This window comes from Anomalospiza imberbis, chromosome 1 (assembly GCF_031753505.1).
Source record: "Anomalospiza imberbis isolate Cuckoo-Finch-1a 21T00152 chromosome 1, ASM3175350v1, whole genome shotgun sequence".
NCBI classification, from domain to species: Eukaryota; Metazoa; Chordata; class Aves; order Passeriformes; family Viduidae; genus Anomalospiza; species Anomalospiza imberbis.
This window is the reverse complement of record NC_089681.1, coordinates 102833344-102855206: the sequence shown is the minus strand read 5'-3', so window position 1 is coordinate 102855206 and position 21863 is coordinate 102833344. Positions and strand designations below refer to the sequence as shown.

Below are 21863 nucleotides of genomic sequence, written 5' to 3'. Positions count from 1 at the left end.
GAAGAAAAAAGTATTTTTATTCTCAGTTTCACATAGTGGAATTTAATTTAGTTTTCAAGAAAGATCAACACTGCTTTCAGAATTCTTTAAGCAATGTTTACAAGATCGTTAGTTGTGCTTTGTTAAACACCTTATTTCAGCTATCTAAATGTACCTTAATATCTTTCAGGTGCACTGGGATTCATTATCACTTTATTCACCATCACATAAAAAGACATATATAAATAATACAATTCATAGCCCAGAAAGAGGAACTGTTACGTCTTTCACAGTTCATAATCTGTCAAAAGTTCTTGAGAATTTAGCCGTACTGCTACAACTCAGTAGAACAGCACTGAAATGAGGAACCTTAGTGTTATCCCAGGAAACAGAAATACTGTTTTGTTGTGTTTGTGTAAGGGAAAGAAAGCTCAAGGGGGAAACTCATGTGCACCAGTTCTGCACGGTGAAAAGCTATGCTCACAGAAGAGTCAGTGCAGCACGGAAGTGACCTTTCAGGAGTGGATCTTGGGACAAAAGGTGCAGCTTAAAGAAGCACCTTTGAGGTATATCTAACTGAAACTACAGGTGATCAAAAATAATAATAAGGAGCAATGGTGAGTCTTCACTTCTGTAAAATACTTCGTGGTGGTTTCACTCATCAGGATTCCTTCTTTTCCTCCACTTCTAACAGCTCATCAAGGAATTCCACAACTTCACCCTAGAAATTATTAAATTTAACAGAAATAAATTAACCCCCAAAATTGGTGGGAAATTTCTGCTATTTTAATAAAAAAATAAACTGTAATAATATGTGTGCAAATATTTTCAACACCTCCATGCAGACACGAGTGCAACAAATCTATAAAATGCAGGTAAATGGCTCATACTGGCATAGCACAAGACTTGCAGCGACACAGACCTTAAAAGGAGAAAATGTTATACACGTCACAGTAAATTCTCTCATATTTTTACAGGTACTTAAATAGACAATGAAATCCTCAAACTTGGAGAGGAATAAATGTTTAAAGCACCTGTTAAATTAGGAAGTTACTAGAATGCCATAAAACATTAAAAAAAAATTAGAAAGCCTCAAAATTCGAAGCCAAAGCGTTTTGTAGAACCGTAACTTTGACTTTGTATGTCTGCTCTAACTGTTTACATCCCCTGTCACACCCTTCAAAACACACCTTCTCCATTTTCAACCACAGATCTTCAAAAGCCATGCTTCAACGCAGCAAAAATGTGAAGAACCAGAGATACTAGAATGTTTCCCATACTGGAAACAAATACACTGGGTTTAGATTCAGACCAGAAAATTTACAAGCTCCACTCTGCTAAAACAGGGCACCAACACAATGTAGCAATCCAACTTTATTTAAACTACTCCTAACACAGTTCTATGTCCTATACCTTAGTAAAATGTCTTCCTGCATTCCAGCCTGAGCACTCTGGGATTATACAGCCTCACTGGCTGGAACTTACTCTCTTGTCAACTAAACTACAGTAACTGAGCTAAAACCTTCTGTGATCACTTCTAGCACAAGGTAACACCTTCAAGTGGTGAAAAGCAGGTGGTCAACAGCAACTGCGCAGCAGCATCTCCTACTACTCACAACTGCCTGTAACAGCCCATCTGCTGGCACCCTCAGAAACACCAGTATCTTCTGGTTTGCTTTCCATGCACAGTTCAGAAACACTGCCTGAGAGGGGAGACCCTGTAGGAATACCTGTGCCCATCTTCACTTTTTGATTCAACTTAAAAGTAGAGAGATGCAGATGCTCAATGCTACATTTCCAACCTTTTACTCTAGTAACTACAATGTTCTGATAAACTCTTAATTTAACTCTGTTTTCTTTAAACCTTTCTGTCCCTTCTTTCTTGACAGAAAACTACTGTCCAAAAGGTTGTAAGATATCATTTAGGTTTTTTCCAAAATAAATTGTCATTTTCTGCTGGAAAACCTGATCAGCTTGTACTCACTCTCATATTTAAATTAATGAGAACTTTTACCAGTTATGTTGAAAGCAAGTCATCCTTGTTTGGATGCTCATTTCCCTTCTTTACTTCACCACCCATTCCAAGTCTGTGAACTGTATTGGGCTTCTGAGTCTGCTCAATTGATGTTTACAATCCCAATTACATTTTTAGGACATTTTTGTCTAAATAAGCATTCCTTCAAAAGACAGCATCTTCTAGACACATTCTGAGAGTCAAAATTTTACCATTTTCTGTTCTGGTGAGAAAAGGGCATTAAAACTCTGCCAATGAAAACAATATGAGGAAATAGAGAACTTTTTTTATTTGGAATACAATAATGCTATTATGGATATTGTGATTAAAAAGTATTAACATCACACTTTTAGGAAGTATGACTAGTCAGGAGAGAAGTAATGAAACTAAGCAAACAAAAATAAAAGCAGGAGGAAAGCTGGCTGAAATAACTGCTGTTCTTATTCTCTGCTTCACAGCTCCATCTCAAAAGACCACCGAGATTTTGAAACTATGAAGCGATTTTCGCAAATCCTGAAGGATGGCAATTTGTTGTGCTTTGAATTAAATCAAAAGATTTAATTATCCAACATATTATTGTCACACTCATCACTAAGACAGAAGACACAACATACAGACAAAACTCAAGGTTTTTATTTCTGGTTTGTTTTCAAATCCAGAAACATGTAAGAAATGAAAAAGGATATTTAAATGCAACAATATTAGGAAAAAAAAAAAAACCTAAACAAACCTGAAATCTGAAATCTCTAGTGTCTGAAACTGAGATCTAAAGAAAAACATTGCAGAAGCTATTGTGGTCTAAGTAGATGTACCAAGGAATAAGATAGGTTGAAATATAGCAAAAATATAAAAACAGTTGCTGAAACAATATACATAAAATATGCTGCAATACAACTGAGTAATTGCCTGTATGTTGGTTATTTTGGAAAAGGCAAAATCTCCAGATTAAAGACAAAACCCCAGTTAAAATATTTTTGCCTGTGCCTTCACAATCAGAATGTGAAACATTTGCAAGCTGTCACTAGAGAGGTTGGCAGCCCAATGAAAAGGTGATAACTCTGCCCCAGAGGAGGTAATCACATTGTCACACAGGCAGCTGTGACCAGGCCAGCACTGTCCTTGTCCCATTAGCACTCACTTCACACTGCACCAGACATCTAGCTGAACTCAGTGCATATTCCACAGGTGTTCATTCCAGGGAAAGAAGCCTTCTCTCAGCTGATATCCAGTAACTTTGTGCTGATTTATGCCTGCAGACCTGGAGTCTGAAATGAGTCTTTGATGATATGATTTACTCCCTCAGTGAGACAGAGTCCCTCCTCTCACCTGCTGTGCTCTTTGGCTCCTCCCTACCTTTACAGGAAGAACATCCAATTTTCCATGCAAAGTCAGCTGCAAACCTATAATTCTTTCTGCTGCCAGCTACTCGAGGGCACATCGGCCACCAGCTCCAAGGCAGGTAACACAAATACACTGCTCCAGCCCAGCGCGGATGTCAATCGTGGTGAGCAATCCATGGCCCAAAGAGCGATGCTGACGTCTTGCTGCTAGGTAGGACATCAGGAGGTGAAGTCTGGCTAGCTCGGGAAGAGAAGGGTTTGCTGCCAGACCAGTACAGGAGTGATAGTCAGGCAGCCAACAAGTGGGAAGTACACACACACGGGCTGCTTGGTCAGCTGCAGGGAAGCATTTCCTCCCTGCCCGGCCCTCAGTCCACAGTCGTGTCCTCCAGGTTGGCCAGGTACGGGTTGAGCAGCTCTGTGGCACCCACAACCTCCCTTCCTGTGCTTCCAACCTCTTCTCTCTCCCAGTTCAGGGATGGTCAGTGGAAAGTGGGACTGACAGACCAAGGATGTATGGGAAAAGATGGAACAGGTATAGCCTGAAATACAAGAGGTGTGATATCGAGCAGAAAAAGGGGAATGTTCCCAGACTAGTGTGAGTGGCAGGAGGAATCAGAGAAGCTGATCCGTCCAACTGGAACCTCTAATTATCTGTTAGATATGCAAAGTGAGCACTCTTGGTGTAGATTAACAATGAAATACAGGCATAGACAGAAAGAACAAGTTGTGTGCCACAGTAATTAATTCAAGGTTTTACCAAGGGTATGTGAGTAGGTGGATTATAATAAAAACAATCTTAAAAACAGAGTTCTTGGTCAATTCTGAATAAGCTAAGCCAGGCTAGTGAGATTGGGGCACCATCATATGAGAAGCAAAGCCCTGGAAAAAAAAAAAGACCTAAAAAGGAGAAGACTGCAAAACTCCTCACTTAGTACCTCAGTGTGTGGTAAGACATTTCCCTCTCTCTCAGGATTTTTCATAGAGGTGCACAGAGAGAAAGAAGGAGAAAACAATTTCTATTTCTGCTCCTTGTTTTTTCCATGTGGAATGTGTTTGGAGAATTGTTTACCTGGGGAGATTGCTTGATTGGATTCTGGTGAGGATTGTTTGAGCCTGATGGCCAATCAGGTCCACCAGTGTCTGGACTCTGGTGAACAGGGTCACGAGCTGTTATTAGTTAGATATGGTAGTTAGAAAAGTAGGTATGTAGTTTTGTATCTTCCTCTATATAGTATATTAATGTATTATAGCATAGTTATAATAAAGAAATCATTCAGCCTTCTGAGCTGGAGTTGGACATCATCATTTCTTCCTACTGGGCTCGCCTGCATTTTACAATATCAGTGTACTGAGTGTCCAAGACCATGATATACATTGAGCCAGGCCCTTCCTTATGCAACATGAAATGTCACATTCACATTCACAAAACACAGCTTTTTTAGAGAAACAACTGTACTTTGGAGACTCCTAGCCAACTATTCAAATAAAACAGCAAAGAGGAAGTAGCAACAAGTACCTGGCTCTGTTATGGCACACTTGAGCCTGATTGTCCAGCACCAACTTTCTTTCAGCAGCATCATTTAAAAACAGTAGAAAGCAGCTGTTGCACTGCCCACTGACAGACCCAGACACTTTGCCACTGCTTGTAATAATCACCTTCTGCAAATGCAAGCATTAATCATTCATGAGTCCTTGCCTCCACCTATAATCTGTTCTGCCCTTTCTCAGTGTGGACAGGAAAGGTTATGGGACACAATTAGCTTTCTTGTAATAGCTCACACTTTCCAATGCAGATCTGCTGATGGCCTCTCCTATAGGGATTCCGTATGGACTGTAGTGGGATATCTCATTCTTCACGGAAGTAACAGAGAAGATAATAAAAGACAAAGTTCTAGAATTAATTAAGATCCACAGAAAATTATTATTCTGGACATGCTTTTATGTGTGATTACCAGTTAATGTATAGGAAACTGCTTTTATTCTAACTCATCCAACAGCCTCAAGAGACAACACACAGAGCATGAAGAATTGGGTGGATCTTTGTTTCCTTATAATCTATGACCTAGAAGAAAAATATTTATCTCACAAAATGTCCCTCAGTTGTCCTTCAGAGCAAAAATTCAAATTTTGCTGAAGTTCAAAGACTTCAATGATTGGAAACTTGTTCAACAGTGAGAGCAACAGATTCGATTCCCTCATGTACTGGGTGTAGGTGATCAGGTTGTGGTAGTGAGAAGAGTGGCGTCTAGGTGAGGAGCTAGCAGCCCTGTAATTAATTATTGTCCTGTAACTACCCTAGTGAGTAATGGGAGTAGTCACAATGATTAGGCTATGAAAAGCAGCAGATTTTGTTCAAGAACAAATAAGCACCTTGCAAGAGTGAAGACAAAGGTTTGATATGGATGACTGTGGAGGACATTTGCTCCATGGACCTGACAGAGCCTGCACATAGACCACAAAGCCCACTGGCCAGTAATGTTTTGGAGAGGGAAAACATTATTTCAGGCTAACAGTAAGGCACGTGTCAATGAGTGGCTCAGACTGAAAGGTTTATTCAGCCTTCGACCAAGGGAAAGTTTCTCGATCTAACCTTCAGTTAAAACCTGAGAGTTAACTGTAACCACCTCAAAGACCTGCCAGAACTTCCATGAGCCGTACAGGCCATACTGGACATTCTTCACATTCTAGCTGGGGAAAAAATAAGAAAACCCCTCAATTCTTTGTGCAGAAAAATTATTTGACCCTTAATTTATTTCTTTTTCAGATACTTAGTCGACAGTATGACCAACTGCCACATGCTTATAGGGCTTTTTTTCTTAAATATTAAGAGAACTTAGTTGTCTTTTACATGAATATTAACTACTTTCTCAAATATTTTTCCATTTCATTTCAACGATATATTCTGAACCTTTAACTGTTTTTTTCTCATATATTATGGGAGACTACCCTACACTGCAGTTATTACAGTAGTATTTTACAGTAAACCAGTAAATGTGCTTTCCTTTTAACTTATTTATAAGACCTATAAAACCTGAGTCAACCCAATTTCAGAGGGACTTCAACATTGCTTCAATTGCACTGAAAGCAGAAGCCTTCCAGCAGCCTTGTTTCTGAGCTCTACTTACGCTCTCTTGCCTGCTTTATGTTGCATGCAGAAGTGCAAGAGAATCTGGGCAGTAGAAGTTCCTCCTAATGCCAGTACCTGCAGCTTGGGGCCATCCTAGCATTTAAGCCCAACCAGGCAGGCAGCTTCCCATGCATGATGGCTTAAATGAGAGCAGGAACACCTTTGACCAAGACACACATCCAGCAGTGCAGAAGCAAGAGGAGAAAGCAGAAAGACCCAGCCATATGAGAAGAATCTCCACCAGAAAATGATGATGGAAAAAAAAAAATACCAACCTCATCTTATTTTTTCTTTTAAAAGTCTGTGTTGAACAGGGACCATAACACTGCCCATTAGCTGGCAATTCTCTCTGAAACAGCTGCCGCCAGCTCTTCTCAGGGCAGCAGTGCTGTTGGAGCTGTGCTGGTCTGAAGTCATAGGCAGGGCAGGGTTTACAGGTCTGCACTTACAGCTTGCTGTTACAAGCACACTTGTGTAAATCATTTGAACATATCCAGGGAGTGAGTTAATAAATCTCAAAGTATGCGGTTAGCAATTCCCAAAGAGAAAAATAGGCTGAACTCAGATTACTATTTGCTATCAGTACTTCACTGGAGCCCTTGTGTTTTGATGCTATTCCATATGTCCTCTTTCCACCAGTCACGTTAGTTCAGTACTTATTCTTCTTTGCATTACATGGATGTGACGAAACAGAGCATTTTAATTTCAGCCACTACACAAATGGAACACATACTATATACAAATAAAAAGAAAGAGGTCCAAAAAAAGTGAGTCAAAGCTGCCAACAGCTTTTCACCTACTGATTAAGTACTGAGAGAAAAATCACATTGTAGGCTCATCCTCGCCAAATACTTGTGGTTCTTATGTAATTTAGAACAGCTAAGTAGCTATCTCTCTCCCCAAAAAATTCCATAAGGACACTGATTTTATGGGCCAAAAATATGTCTCATACAATTAGTGTGGTGGTGGAGTTACATCTACACTAGCTGAGTGTCTGGCTCTTAACAGCATTTCAGTTTGCCACTTAAATCTGTGCAGTACCAGGAGCTGTATCCATGATAGCCTTGATGCATTACACATCTGAACAGAAATCAAGAAGCTTGTCTATCCATGGCCAACCAAGATGACAACACTGTAATGTTCTTTTAACGCCCCTGTGGAAAACTGCAAGGATATTTAAGAATAATTACTTTTTCTTAAAAGTAATTTGTAGCAAGTTGGTGCTAATATTCTGTCACCTCCACTGTGTTAAATGTTTGAATTAAGAGTTTTTCATTTCCTTGTGGAAAAACATTAATAGAGTAACACAAGCAGGACAGTATTTCTTATAGTAACATATGCAAAAATCATTACTGCCTTTTCCAGCCTCTGCAATTACTGCTATGTATTCCTGTCGAAACCAAATGTTTTCCCTCGCTTTGCTGAGGGGATTTAGAAAGACACATGGATGATTTGGGATACAGGAGCAGTGAGAAGTCTAGATAAAATGAGATTCTCCACTTGAAAATAATGACACTCACATAGGAACTGATCCTCTTGCCACATTAAGCCTTTTGCTTCTGTCAAGGGAAAAAGAATTATTTTTTTCCTACAGATTATCTTGCAGGCTATCTTACTGGCCCACAAGAAACTTCACAAACAGCAAACATGGACCACAGAAACTCACAAAAAATATGGCCTATGGCCCAAGGAGCACATGGTTTAAATAAACAGAGTGCACTTAGAAGAGAGCTTGCCTCCTTCCTTAACAATTTTTAATAAAGTTTTTACTGTAATGCCTTATCTGGGGTTTTCATCAGTTTTCAACATTCCTATGGAACAAACTTTTCTATCTGTGCCAGGAGAAATATTAAACAAAATAAAAATTCCACTTATACTACCAGGTCCTGCCCATAGAGCAGAAACTGCAAGGTAGTGGTTTTACCTTTATGCTATTCCTGCTCTGTCTGCACTCCCTGGAAGTCTCCTGCAGACAAAGACAAGTTCTGGTAGCCAGGGATTTATGAGTTCACTACCAAAAGCCAGAGCCAAGCCAGAGGCATGGACAGCCTCCATCCCCTACATGCTTTTGGGCCGTAGGAAGGGAGGGCACAGAAGCCCTTCAGCTTTTCCCCTGAGAATGGTAACTTTCCTAAACAAAGAGAGTGTGAGGTAGGGATATCTGCAGCATAAGCAGGCCCAGTAATTTTGGTTGTTTAATCCAAACATATAATCCAGTGTAATGTGACTTCCTTGTCAGCCCAGAAGTTAAACTGAGGTTTACACTGCACCACCCTCCTGCAGTCTGCAAGGTCATTTGTAATTGCCCTGGTGAAAGGGGCTACAGGAATGAATGCCAGCAACTGAATGCTTGTTTATTCTACACACAGTGATGGAGGCTGAAGATTGTTCTATAACCCCCCTTCTTCTACCAACATATAGGGAAAACCCTCAAACAGGACTTATTCACCCCCTCCTTAAATACTCATCCCCGTGTTTTGAAGCAGCAGCAGATAGGAAAGAAAGAAAAAAGTACAAATTAAGTTGATGCCTAACATAAGAAAACATCATGGACAAAGCACAAACCAACAAGGGAATATAAAAAGTGCTCAAGAATTTCACACCTTGATGAAAATCCATACAGACTAGTCCTCATCTAAGCTTAACCTTAAAGCAAGCTTATTAAACTGTCTTTCAGGGGGTTTTATCACAATGGAAAGTCTTCCTGTAGTCTGGTAACCTTGCAATGGAATTTTACATAGAGTCGTTTTCAGATCACAAGAATACTGAAGGCGGCACAGACATTACTTCTCTGCTGTAAAATATTCTCTCTCCCTATGTGTTGAATAACAAAAATTGCAAAGGTGTTTTTATTTTTTAACCTAAACCATCTTCGTCTTTTCTAACTAGAAAAGACCTCGGCAGTGCTCATTACAGATACCCTTGCCTCATATCATAACTGAGCACAGCTCTTTCTTTGTCAATGCCAGCAACATTTCATCATTTGAAGATTTTTCTAAACCTCTAAATGAAAGGACCTAAAAACAAAGCAAAAGGCAATCCAAAACCTCCCATAAATGATACTTTAATTTCAGCTGCGGAAGGAAACGCCCTTTCAACAATTAAACTACTTTTCTTGCACCAAAATAAAAAAATCCCTCTTACATATTTTCCAGTGCAAATAGTAGTCATTATATGTTATTTGACCGTGAATTCCAACCATCTAAAAAGCATTAATGGGTGACCAAAATGCCACTGAGCAGAAAAAAATAACAGATAACAAGATTTCCTTTGGACAAAAACTACAATTTAGGTGGTTACTTCTGGACAAAACCATAAGGACCTTTAAGTCTAATTTAAATAACACTTAAAAAAAAAAATCCACACCCCCTCCTGGCCCCCGCAAAACACCAAACCCAGAAAAACATTTGGTTTAAATATATATGCACCATTTCTCTGCCCCCTGGTGTTACAACTCGAAAACTGGGTTTCCTTTCTTTTCTGTGGGCTCAGTGCATTATGTATTTACCTTTGTGTTAATTCTGTCCATGTTTTTTAAATTGTACATGATGTTCTTCGGGTTTGTTCTTATATTCCACTTACCAAACAAAAATTTATTATAAATCGGTCGTGGTTACAAGAAGATTTTTCCATATTAGTGAAATCCTGGAATTACAGCTACATATCATCCTCACTTTAAAGGTGATTGCTGCTTTTTTGACCCTGATTTCACTTCTAGAAAACTCACCTCATCATCATCCATCAGATGTTCCTTCGCGAATTCATACATTTCCAGCTGGAGTGTGGTAATGTTGTGGTATCGAACCGCCTCCTATCAAAAAAAAAACCACATTTCTGTTACTTTAGGGTAGCAAGACTGGTGAGTGTCATCACATGCCTCCTGAAACTATCCCAGTGAAGTCACGCCCAGACCTAGTAAAGGTAGATCCCAGGCAGGGGTCACAGTGTTTGAGAAAGGAAACAGCAGAACAGCAAACAGAGTATTCCAAACTCTTCTGTGGATCTTCCTAAGCACAGGCTCCCTCACTGCAAGAACAAAGCACTCTCCTCCTTCTCATGTTTCAAAGCACTGGCGAGCCTGAGAATAGGGAATGAGACTGCCAGGGCTGAGCAGTAGCCTGTGCCTGCATTCCAGTGGGCTTTGGACAGGAGAAAGCCTCTGTCTCCCTGTGCTGGCTATGGCAGCAGGCAGTTCTGGGAAAGAGACACACTGAGCTGTTTTGCATGATAATGACTCACCAGCCCAGTCTGGGCTAGGGTAACTCTGCAAGGTCACTCACCTGTCCCTCCTCACTTCTCTGCTGTGTGCCCAGACAGCACAGGGTAGCTCAGTCTCATACTCTCACATTTGTGAGTACCAACTGCCATCTACTTTGATTATTCTGTCTAACTCCTTTTGGGGAAGAAAACTCCCCAAAGGAGACTCCCTCTTTCACAAGAACATCTAAAGCTTAGTGCCAGAGCCAAATGTTGCTGTCACCCCATTACCATTTTTTGAAAATAAACCAGAGGCATTATGGTTTTCAAGGCAAGTGATTAGGGCAGCAAGCAACTTCTGTTTACAGCTACATAGATCAAAGTACAAGAAAATACAGCTGTGTGCATTTAATATTTTGTATTTTAAAATCAAATTATCTGTAGTCCCCAGCTCCAGAAGTTATCAATGAAACATTCAGAGTGCATGTGTAGGGGCCTTGTTCTGACCTCTCTGCACTCATGTGCCAAATGTGTCTGCGGTTTGCAGTTTCATACTGTTGCTACCCCTCACTCCCACCACCACCAAACATTGTCTCCAATATGGTTATAAAGCACCATTCTGTTCCCAAAAGCAGTGACAAAGGAGCAGTCTCCTCCCTTGTGAGCTCAGACTTGCTGCTGCTGCCTGAAAGAACCAAATGCATTTTTGCTGCCTTTTGTCTCAGTTGGCCCTGTAGGGCAGGCCTGGGTTCCCACTGTGCCAATAAAGTGTGCGCTCTAAGAGGCATGACTAGAAGGAACTAAATTTAATTTGTGGAACATGTATTGCTAATGACTAACTAGCTGTACAGCCCATATGACATGCCTAAGCAGTCAGTGAGTGTCACAATTTAGCTGCATGACTTAAATCCTGGTAACAAGAAACATTGCAAAATCCAATTTGATGTCACAGTGCAGGCTGTAAAATTTCCCTGGACATGGAAATTTAAGAACAGCATGGAAACCCATTTTTAAAATAGTTTTCCAAAGCCAGATGACAACTGTTGCTGGATGGACTGGTGTCTTCTTTACAGCAAGCATTTTAATTTAGATAATTAGATGCAATACAGTCCTGGGCCTTTTTCCATCCTCATCCACCCAACTGGGTTCTAAATGGAGTAAGTGGAAAGTCAGTTTAGCTGGAGTTACCATATTCAGACACATTCCAATGCCCACAGAACCTGAAATAACAAGCGAGTGGGCAACTATGTGTTGGCAAATAACGATTCACAAAAGCCTGAATGTCACTCAGAGATTTCATCATCAGAGATTTCAGGGGCCAGCTGCTTTATTTATAAAGGTACATAAAGATATAAATATGCCCAAGTGTCGGAGAAGTACCAGCATGAGCTTAATTCTCATCATATATTATATGCTAACATAGTATAGTTCAACAAAAAGGGAAGAGTTATAATGACATTCACTGTTTACATGACACACTACATCTCTGTGTACAACTTTCTATATGATTTTAATAAAACAGGACATGTTAAACTCCAGAATCAGAAGATAGCTCACATTTTCCTACTGAGTTTCAGAGAAAAATTTCAATGTGTCTAGAAGGCATTTTAGGTAATTCACCTACCGATCTGGGCTGAAAATCCTCCTCTTTAAGTCCCCACTTGTCTTTGTGGTACTGGTAATAGACCATGTTCTGTTTCATTACTTCATCTTTCTCGTCAAACAGAAGGTAACTGGCAGCACAAGAAGCTGCATTCTTCATGTCATTCACTAATTAATAAACACACACCAAAAAAATCCAGGTAAGGTAAATGAACAAATTCCTGCTATTATCTAAGCTCTGGAAAACTCAAATGGAAACACAGTGCATACTCTACCTCCTCACCAGCTGCATAGAGGAAAAAAAATTGCTCCCCCAAAACTATAAGCTATTTTTGTTCTGAAACACATAAGGCCACAATTCAAAAATCATCATAATCATCAACCTCTGATAGTTTTCTATGAAAATCCTAACCAAATGTTCCTCCCAGGTATCCCAGTATCAGCCCACAGCTTGGTGATATGCACTGGGGCATTTATTTAAAATACAAACAAAAATATATTAAACCCCTCCCTACTTCTCTGTACTAGGATTGACAAAGAGGGAAGAGTCAAGGTGTAAAGTGTGTAGTCAAACAACACAAGCAAGAGTCATTAATGGCTCGATGCTACATAGCTGATGTGTCTTCCCTTTGATATCGGAGCCTGCAGGAACAGCTGTAAGGGCTACATGTGTTCTTCACAGTGCAAGCAGCTCCTCAAGAAACCACAACTTTCACTGCTTAATTTACCTACCAAATATGTCACCACTGAGTACCAAACATTACGCTTTCTGTTAAGTGGTCCCCTCTTTCTTCAAAATCCATTTAGCTCCATTCTAACAGGATGATAAGAATCACCAGGAAAAAGCAAATAGTATGAAATACTCTGTATGCTTGTCTGTGGAAAAAATTCTGTCTCATGTCTGTTAACTGCAATGATAACAGGGTGCAAAAGACACCAGGAAACTTAGATTTTCTGTCCCAGAACAGTTTAAAATGCAGATTCTGGAGGCCGCTACTTGCATTCTAAAGCATAAAATTAGAGGGAAAAGATTATGAATGGAATCTGTCCCACATCATCCAACATCAGTGTTATTTAAGCACAAAAAATTACTACTTACATTTATAATATGCAAACTGCAAGTAGTGGTACATGGTGGCTACAAATTTTTCAACGACAAAGCCTCCTATAATGGGTGTCAGATTGCTCTCACACTGCACTTTGCAAGCAAGGACTTCAACATAATGATCTGGAAGGAAGAAAACAGCAACAGAGGATATGGGTAGCACAGAGTAAATTGTTATAATCACTCCCATTAGTCATCCATCAAAATTTGGCCTTATAATGCTCTCCTGGGTCCTGTGCATCTGGATCTTGCTGCTTGGAAGTACTGAGAATCTCCAGTACTGAGTACAACTCCATCTGAAGCATGAATCAAGTGTTGGTACTAGGCCCTTCTGTAAAAATCTGTGTGGCTGACTTTTAAGGCATCAGAGCTGGACTTCCAGAGAACTGAGCACTTAGGTTTCACTGACACCTACAGGCAGCATGTGGTTGGTGGGTTTTATAGAGTATTACACAGCACTGCATTATGTCCTCGCTGTAAACTTCACAGTGCTTTCTTTCCTTTTCTAAATTTTGCAAACCTTAGCAATTTCATTACACTATGGCACAAATAAGGTCGCCATGCTGCTGAGTACAACTGTGTCACAGACAGATACAGCAGGTGATTGCAAAATAAACAGCCAGAGATGGCTGTGTTATGGGCCCAGAGTTTGGATGTTTTAAGAGAGAAGAAAGAGGAGAATATGCTGCTCACCACAAAAAAACTTTCAGCCAGGAACATATAAATGCACAAGCTTACCCAGCCTAAAAAATGCTAAATATCTAATGCAATATAGGACTATAGGTGATTTTATCGTCAAGAAAATACATTTCAAGAAAACATTCCAGCAAAAAGTTTCAAGCATTTTCTGGATATATCACATTCATCTACAGGACAGAAAAGAAATATTTTAAACTCTTAGTTTCCCTGTTAGCCACATTTGGCAGGTGAAAGCAAGTTAGCTAAGCTTGTGCAGCAAATTTCTGACCAAGACAAAGAACACTTTTCATCCCTGACAACTCCTAACATGAAGAACACTGAGGTTAATTAAATATAACTGCTGAAACTAACTAAAAATAACTGGCCAAATGAAATTCCCAGGCCCATCTTTTACAAGAGCAGTGGAATCTGGACACAATAGTGTTCAATTCCAGCCAGCAGTTAAAGCCAGAGATGTGAGTCCCCCAGTGAAGTGATCCCATGCAATGAGGACTGCTGGCTTCCTAACACAACTCACTGCTCAGTGATAAATACATACCTAGTGCAAGACCCAAATACTTCTGGTTAACACTTACTGCTACATCTGCTTCCTACAGACCCTTGGAGGCAGAATATTTCTCCCTGGAACACCAGCATGATTCAGCCCAGGCAATGCAAATAAATTTGAGTGTTCTTATCTCATGAGTGAAATACTTGAAATGCATGAACATGGCCATGGTGACATCATGCAATAATTCCTGCCTTTCCTTCCCATCACTGCTGCTGGGAATTGTCCTTCCCTTCCAAGGAGGAAGGAGGGTGACAGTAAGTGTCAACCACAACTGAGCATAGACACTACTCTTCAAAGTGGCTTGGGGATTGTCCTGATGTCAGAGCTCTGACCCACTAGGGAAGAAAGTCTGCGTTTCTTGCTTTACCTCCTGTGACTTGTGCTTCACTCTGTATCTGCTATCCTAGACACCTGCATGTTTTGCCCAAGAACAAGTCAAGGCTTGAGGAATAGCCTGCAATAGCTACTCCATGTCAGCTGTACTGGTGGATACCAGCTGCACACCATGAAAAACTGAAGTTGCACGTGTATAAACATACTTCACAAAAGCTTCCCCTCACCAAGACATATTATGGCTTTAGGACAAAAAGTTGGAATGTTTTTCCTTAGGGCAACTTAATACATAAAAAGCGCAAGAGAATTTCTAAGTTTATTTAGAAAACATGCAGATGTTCTCCACAAAAATATTGCCAACAACACTGAGCTGTTAGAGCACTGGAGAGATTACTTGTTTCTTTTGCTGCCAAAAAGCATAGGAAATGTGCATGTGCCATTTTGACAACAATCAAAAAAGTTGATGTCCCTTTTCCTTTGCAAAACAATGTATTTTTTTTTTTTGCTAAACACACAAAATATAGACATTACCTACTAGTGAAACTCTAATGTAGGAAAGATTAAAAATAGCCAACAGAATCTTGTCATACTTATGAGAAAGGAGATGCAGATCACCAGACCTACACACACCACAAAGCTGATTTCAAAGGCAGGCTAACTAACCACTGAGCCTCAAAGGTGGCCAAACTGATACTGAAATGATGGTCAAGAGACGTGGCTGGATGACCACTGCTACCCAGATGGAGCAGTTGTTATTTACACAACTAAGTTACTCTGACACAGAACTTCCATGCTAATGTAAGATCTCTGTTCCAATTTCCTGATAGACCTCATTTATGTCACTGACAAGAGCAAAAAAGTAAACCAGAATTCAAACAGTTTTCAGTGAATCTAATAAACTCCTCTTGGCCTAAACTGAAGAACAGGATTTGGGTAACCAATCCTATGAATAAATTGAAACGCACTTTGGGGACATCTTTCCTTCATGCTTTATAACCACTCACCTGCAATAGAAAGATAGAAGTCTTTAAAATCTGTGATCTCTCGGGAGCCTTCACAGGCTGCTATGCAGTCATCGTAGGCTTTGAAGAAATCAGGAAGAGCCAGTTCCATGTCTGAGATGGATGTCCGCCAATTGTCGCCATTGTACGCTCTCACAGCCCTGACAAAGAGGTTCTGAAAATTGGCAGGAATGAATCAGCAGTAACTGACCCATGAGAAGTGTTGTGTAAACTCAAATACAGTAAATGATGTCTCCACATTTCTGTATGAGCTGCTCTCCAGATGATGTGAGAACAAATACAGTAGACTAATGGATTTTAACAGGTATTTCCTAGAGAGCAGGGTATGTAATTCCATTTCCAATCAAAAGAAAAGCCTGCTGGACAGAAGCAATCGTGTGAATATAAAGCGCAGGCTGTGAGAGAGGTTTTCAATGGAATCTTAAAGCCAAATGTCTGAGCTATTTTCAGTTGTGCCACTACAGCACTCATGAATTTGGATAACTAGGCACCTGCTTAGCTCCAGCAGTGTAGCAGCTTTCAGGTATGCCACTCTCTGATTTGCTGTGACTCATTTATGGAACAATGAAGTGCAGGAGAGGTGAGAATTACTGAATGCATCAAGAAGGCAGAACAAAGATGACTGAGATGACAAAAAGAGGGAGATTAAGAACTGAGAACACATAAGCAAATGGGATCCCTAAATTTCACCCAATAGGAAGAGTAATAGAACAGCTCCGAAAGAGCAGACTCTCCTGAATAAAAAGCATACCTCATAAGGCTTTGTCTCCAAGTCTTTAATATGCTCCTCAGCATCAGGCATGCTCTTATAGTAGGCCATATTTCTTTGCATCATTTCATCATCTGGATGCTTCAGAAGAAATGTGTGAGCTGCTGCGATAGCTTTTGGAAGATTATTAGCCTAAACAGGGATAGGGAAAAGAAGGTGTTAAAAAAAAGATTAACTGGAGAAAAAATTAAACCAAAACAAAACAGTTCAAAGGTTCCCAGTTTTCTCAATGATTTTTCTTGCATTGTCTATATTCACAAATTTACTTCTACTGAGAGCACAGTCTCAGCAGATACAATGGTACAGTAAAACTGATACAATTCCTCTCAGTTTTACTCCTAGCTCCATCACTGTGAATCATTAACTTTACAAGTCTATTATTCTTGCAGATAGCATAGATGATTGTTGTGAATCAAAAAGATTAGGTTCTATCCCTTGCCCCTGCCCTGCTAATAGAGCTGACAAGGCAAAATACCAGGGCTCCTGGGAGGGATTAATCTCACAGCAAGTACTGATGCTAACCTATGGATAGTAGTCAGGAGTCATCACTGCTTTCTTCACTGTTTGTATGTGTTTATGTCACTTATTTGCCTAGCAGCACAATAATATATCTTCCTGGTGGCATTACAAAGTTAGAACATACTGCAAAGACTTGGTCAAAAACTGTGTTCTAAAGCAACTTTCTGTGCCCGTTTTTAAACTAACTTTAATCCCTGTTAGATAGACTTTGTGAAGTATGCATTTCTCCTTTACAACTGCATGTACCAAACACATATGTACTTCTGTGTGCATGCCATCTATGATTTCTTAAAACTTTATATATATATATACACACACATGCACATTTTCATAAATTATATAGTATATACACACATATTTAGGAAGAGTGAGAGAGAAAGCAAAAGTCTGGGGTATTTGTGAACTGTTTAAACCCTTTTTCTAGGCTGTTCAGTGTATTGATGTAAAGGCAATACAGAACTCCACCTCACATGTGAAATAGCTTCTGGCAGCACATGTTTGAAACCACGAGCAAGAATCACAGTGTGCACACGCACGCTTCTGCTTGCACCCACAAAAGGTGCCCTTTCATTTTGGAAAGGAACCTGAGAGATGGCTGCACAGGAGCAAAACTTCAACCCACCAAGTGCTGCTGGGCCGCTAGGAGTGTCCCAGCACAGGAGCTCTGCCAGCTGCCCTTCCTGGCTGCCCCAAAACTATGTGTTTCCAATCCGCCCCGACCGTGCTAAATGCAAAGGGAAAAATCTCAGCTGCACTTTCGTCAAATGCCTGGTTTCTTCTGCGCTGTAGCTGTAAAGCTGCTTCTTTGGTAGGCTGACAAGTCTCATTTTTACTTAGGTCCATGATTCACTCTTGGTTTCAATTTTCACCTCGTAGGAAAAAAAAAAATAAAAAACGGTTTTGTAGAAACACTCCTAAGTGAACTCAATGGCTCTGAGAAAGCTCCCTCCAGAGGAGCAAGCAGCAGCGCAGGAACAGCTACTCCCAGAATCTTACAACGTGGCAAATTTCTCTGCGGAGCCCACCTGAATACACACATGGTGACTCTAAAAAATTACATAAAGCGTTTCCCTCCGGCTTCTTCCTCTACTATAAATGCTGTTGCGGGGGTGGAGGGGTGGGCGAATGAAAATTCCTTTCACAGAAACCACCAGCCAGGAAAAAGTCCTTTGGATGCAGGAGTTTGTAGCTCTAGAAGGCCCATTTAGAACTCCCCGAGAGAGATAAGGGCTCAGAACTGGACTGCAAATCCAGAATGAAACACAATATAAACAACAGACACTAAAGGCAAAACCACCAAACCACGCTGCTCAAAGTTAATGCAAATGTGATTGAAAAAAGAGTTAAAAGAGAGGGGGAGGGATTCCTCCAATTTCCTTCTCACACCTGGCAGTTACTTGATTGTATTCAAAATTATAAGAAGAAATTATATTTGGTGTTATCTGTACAGTGCAAACTTTGTATGTGCCACAAAGGGGGGGATTAATAGTTAAATTAAGATAAGAAGAGGAAACATTTGTGGTGATGTCATTTTGGTATCCATATATGGCTTTGAGAATTCGAGGAATTCCTGCCTCTCAGTTAAAAGAAAAGGCAGAGGCTTTAATATATCAAGTTAAGTTCTTTTGTATGGTCTTAGGGAAGGCATTAGACACCAGTGTGATACTGTGCATGCGGATGCTGTTCTGGTTTTATGAGAACATGTTTCCCTGCGAGTGTTTGGAAAAACTGCTGAGGAAACAGCACTCCTAAAAACAGGGCACAGCAACAGTTTAGAAGACGTGTTTTCAAGAGGCAATCTCAAAATAATGCACAAGCATACAACCCTATGTAATGTATACTGGGATATGCTGGGAGTGAAGCCCTGAAAGAGAAAACAATCTAACCAAGGAGCTCAGCTTGTTTCCTCCCAACAGAGAGGCCCTGTTTATTTCAAATGGAAATAATTGCAGTATCTGAGGGGATGGCAGAAGAGATGGACCTTGATATAGAGAACAGAAGGTAAAGATGAGAAGAGAGAAAATAATCAATTAGACCCTGGACAGAAGAATGAAAAGCTAGAAAAACAGGATGAAATCTGTTAAGAGAGAAGCGTGTCCCCAGCCATGGTTGACCCAAGAGCAAAAGGTAAATACCATTCCAGGCTAGCATTATAGTGTCCCACTTCAGCAGCCAATTTTTGCTTTGTTTCTTCTTGCAGCTGTAATGAAACTGGAGTTTTCCAGGCATGAGGCTATCTGCAAGTCACAGGCTGGGGGCTGCGGCACTTGAAAGAACTGGACCAGAAACGAGCAAGTGAAGAAGGTGGACACGCTGAAGGAGAAGAAGTAGTGCAGATCATTTGCAATAGCAGAGCTGTGACATGAAGAGTCTGAAAAAGGTTCCAGAGAAGGTTAGAAAGTAAGGCGGATGGAAAGATGACAGGGGCAGGAATGACACAGCTACTGGACACAGAGGTAGCTTCTAGGGGCCAGATGTCTAGGAAGAATTGGAAGGGCTCATTCTAGGGGACGTGCTAGATGAGCTGTAAAACATGGGTGAAGAGCGAGCATGATGGTATGTGGGTAAAGCAGGGGGAAGACAAGGCACACACTAATCCCGCTGTGGGTTACAGCAGTGGGAGGAAACCAGAGAAAGGTTTGCCAATGAGAGAATTACAAAGTGTAGGGTTCGCAGCCTATGGGGACAAGGACTGACCATGGGGCACGGAAGAAACGGAGGTGAGGCAGATGAGAACTGGTGTGGAGGAGGTGATGGGGAACGAGGTTGTGGCCCAGAGTAACCTGCTCCGAGGGCCAGGTGAGAGGTCGGCAGGACAGGAGGTTTTTCTAGCATTGGGTGCACGAGGCATTTGGAGTCTGTCGAGGCTGTCCTGGGACGATCACGCTCTCCCCCTCCACCACGACACTGACAGGCACGCTGGGCGTGCCTGGAGGGTGCCACCGCACCAGGCGAGACTCTGAGGAGAGCCTCCGACAGAGGCGGGGGAGCAGAGGCAGGGCAGAGAGAGGGGAGGAGAAAGGAGGAGGGATCAAGGAGAGGCGGGGGAGGGGGCTCACCTTGAAGTAGGCGAACTGCAGGTACTTGTAGGGCTCGCGGCGCTGGAACTCCTCGAGCAGTTCGCGGCCGGGCTGCGCCTGTCGGAAGGCGGGCAGCCCCTGCTTGCAGCGCCGCAGGCACTGCGCCCGCCGCAGCACCCCGGACAGGAGGCGCAGCTCCTCCAGCGCCGCGCCGGCGGGCGCGGGGGGCGCGGGGGGCGGCTGCCCGGCCGTGCTGCAGTTGCGGTGGCAGAACGCCTCGCTGTCGCGCAGCAGGCGGTACAGCCGCATGCTGACCTCCAGGTAGCTGACGCTCTCGGGCCAGTTCTCGGTGCTGTACTGGTCCAGCCCGTAGCGATAGGCCGACTCCAGCGGCATCAGCTCGTCCCGCGGGAAGCTGCGGAAGCTGTAGCGCTCGTACTGCGCCCCCGCCGCCGCCAGCAGCGCCGCCAGCGCCGCCACCCACATGGCTGAGCCACTGCCACCGCCACCGCACAGCACCACGTCGCTGCCGCTGGCGGGGCGCAGGGCCGGGAAAGGCGGCCCGGGGCCGGGAGGAGGGAAGGAAAAAGCGGGCGGGCCGGGGCGAAGGCAGGGCAGAGGCGGTCCCGGGGCCGGGGCGGAGGGACAGGCGGCCCCGGGGAGGGAGCGCGGCCGCGGCGGGGCGGGGCGAGCGGAGCGCCGGCTCCTCCGGGCGCCCTCTGGAGCTGTCGCCCGAGCTGGTGCCAGCAGCAGTCGCGTCTGCAAGGAAAACTTTCGTTGATGTGTTTTCCTAGTGTCTATGAGAATTGCTTTTTTCGCCATGCACAATTTAGGGGTTTTGTTTGGAAAATATATGTTCTAAATTAATCTCTTGTACCCTTCAAAAAATTTTTGGTGTGTGTTTATCTACAAAATTTGTGACATAGGTTCATACATTCATATTGTGATCACGAGCAATAAGTGCATTGTTGGAATACTCCTAGAATTCTGGACATTATTTTCCTTGAAACTGGAGTTTTAGATACGGTGTTAGAAGGCATTTTAAGTACTATTTCTGCCTCTTGTTGTTGTTTGATGTTTGGTTCCCTCAGGAAAAAAAACATAGAAGATCTATAAGGGAAGTGGTTTTGCATTTTTTTGGATACTTGCCAGAAAAGTATATTTCAAATGATAGCTATAGAGCTATATAATGCCAACAGTCCTCCACTGGTTCTGTGCAGTGCTTTGGGGCATTTTCTGATGTCCAGCTACATTAATTAACTAATAATCATTAGTAAGCGGGAAAAGCTGTGGCTGTAGATCCAAAAAACTTGAAAGTTCCTAATCTAATCAAATAATTCTTTAGAATTGTTATTTTGGTCTGACACATAGAGATTATTTGCATTATGACAATACGCAGCCTCCCAGATTTCACAATCCGAGTTGGACCAGCTGCTCTCTCTCCACTCCTCTTGGGGGACCCACGCACTGATCAGTGGCAATCCTGGGGCTGGAGAACCCTCCAGCTTGGAAAAAACTTGTGTAGAGCCATTTAAAATGGCTTCAAAACTAGACAAATAGTGAAGGCCCAGGTCTTTGTCTGTT

The 21863-nt window shown here is 41.9% G+C and overlaps 1 protein-coding gene across 1 annotated transcript; it reads right to left on the bottom strand.

Moving 5' to 3' along the window:
• CRTAP (cartilage associated protein) lies at positions 1-20838 on the bottom strand. The gene is made up of 7 exons (XM_068202589.1): positions 20319-20838; positions 16723-16872; positions 15954-16125; positions 13362-13490; positions 12285-12430; positions 10191-10274; positions 1-700 (listed from the first exon to the last, which is right to left on the bottom strand). The coding sequence occupies exons 1-7, from the start codon at positions 20763-20765 to the stop codon at positions 641-643; spliced, it is 1188 nt and encodes a 395-aa protein (XP_068058690.1). The 5' UTR covers positions 20766-20838; the 3' UTR covers positions 1-640.
• Positions 20839-21863: the final 1025 nt, after the last annotated feature.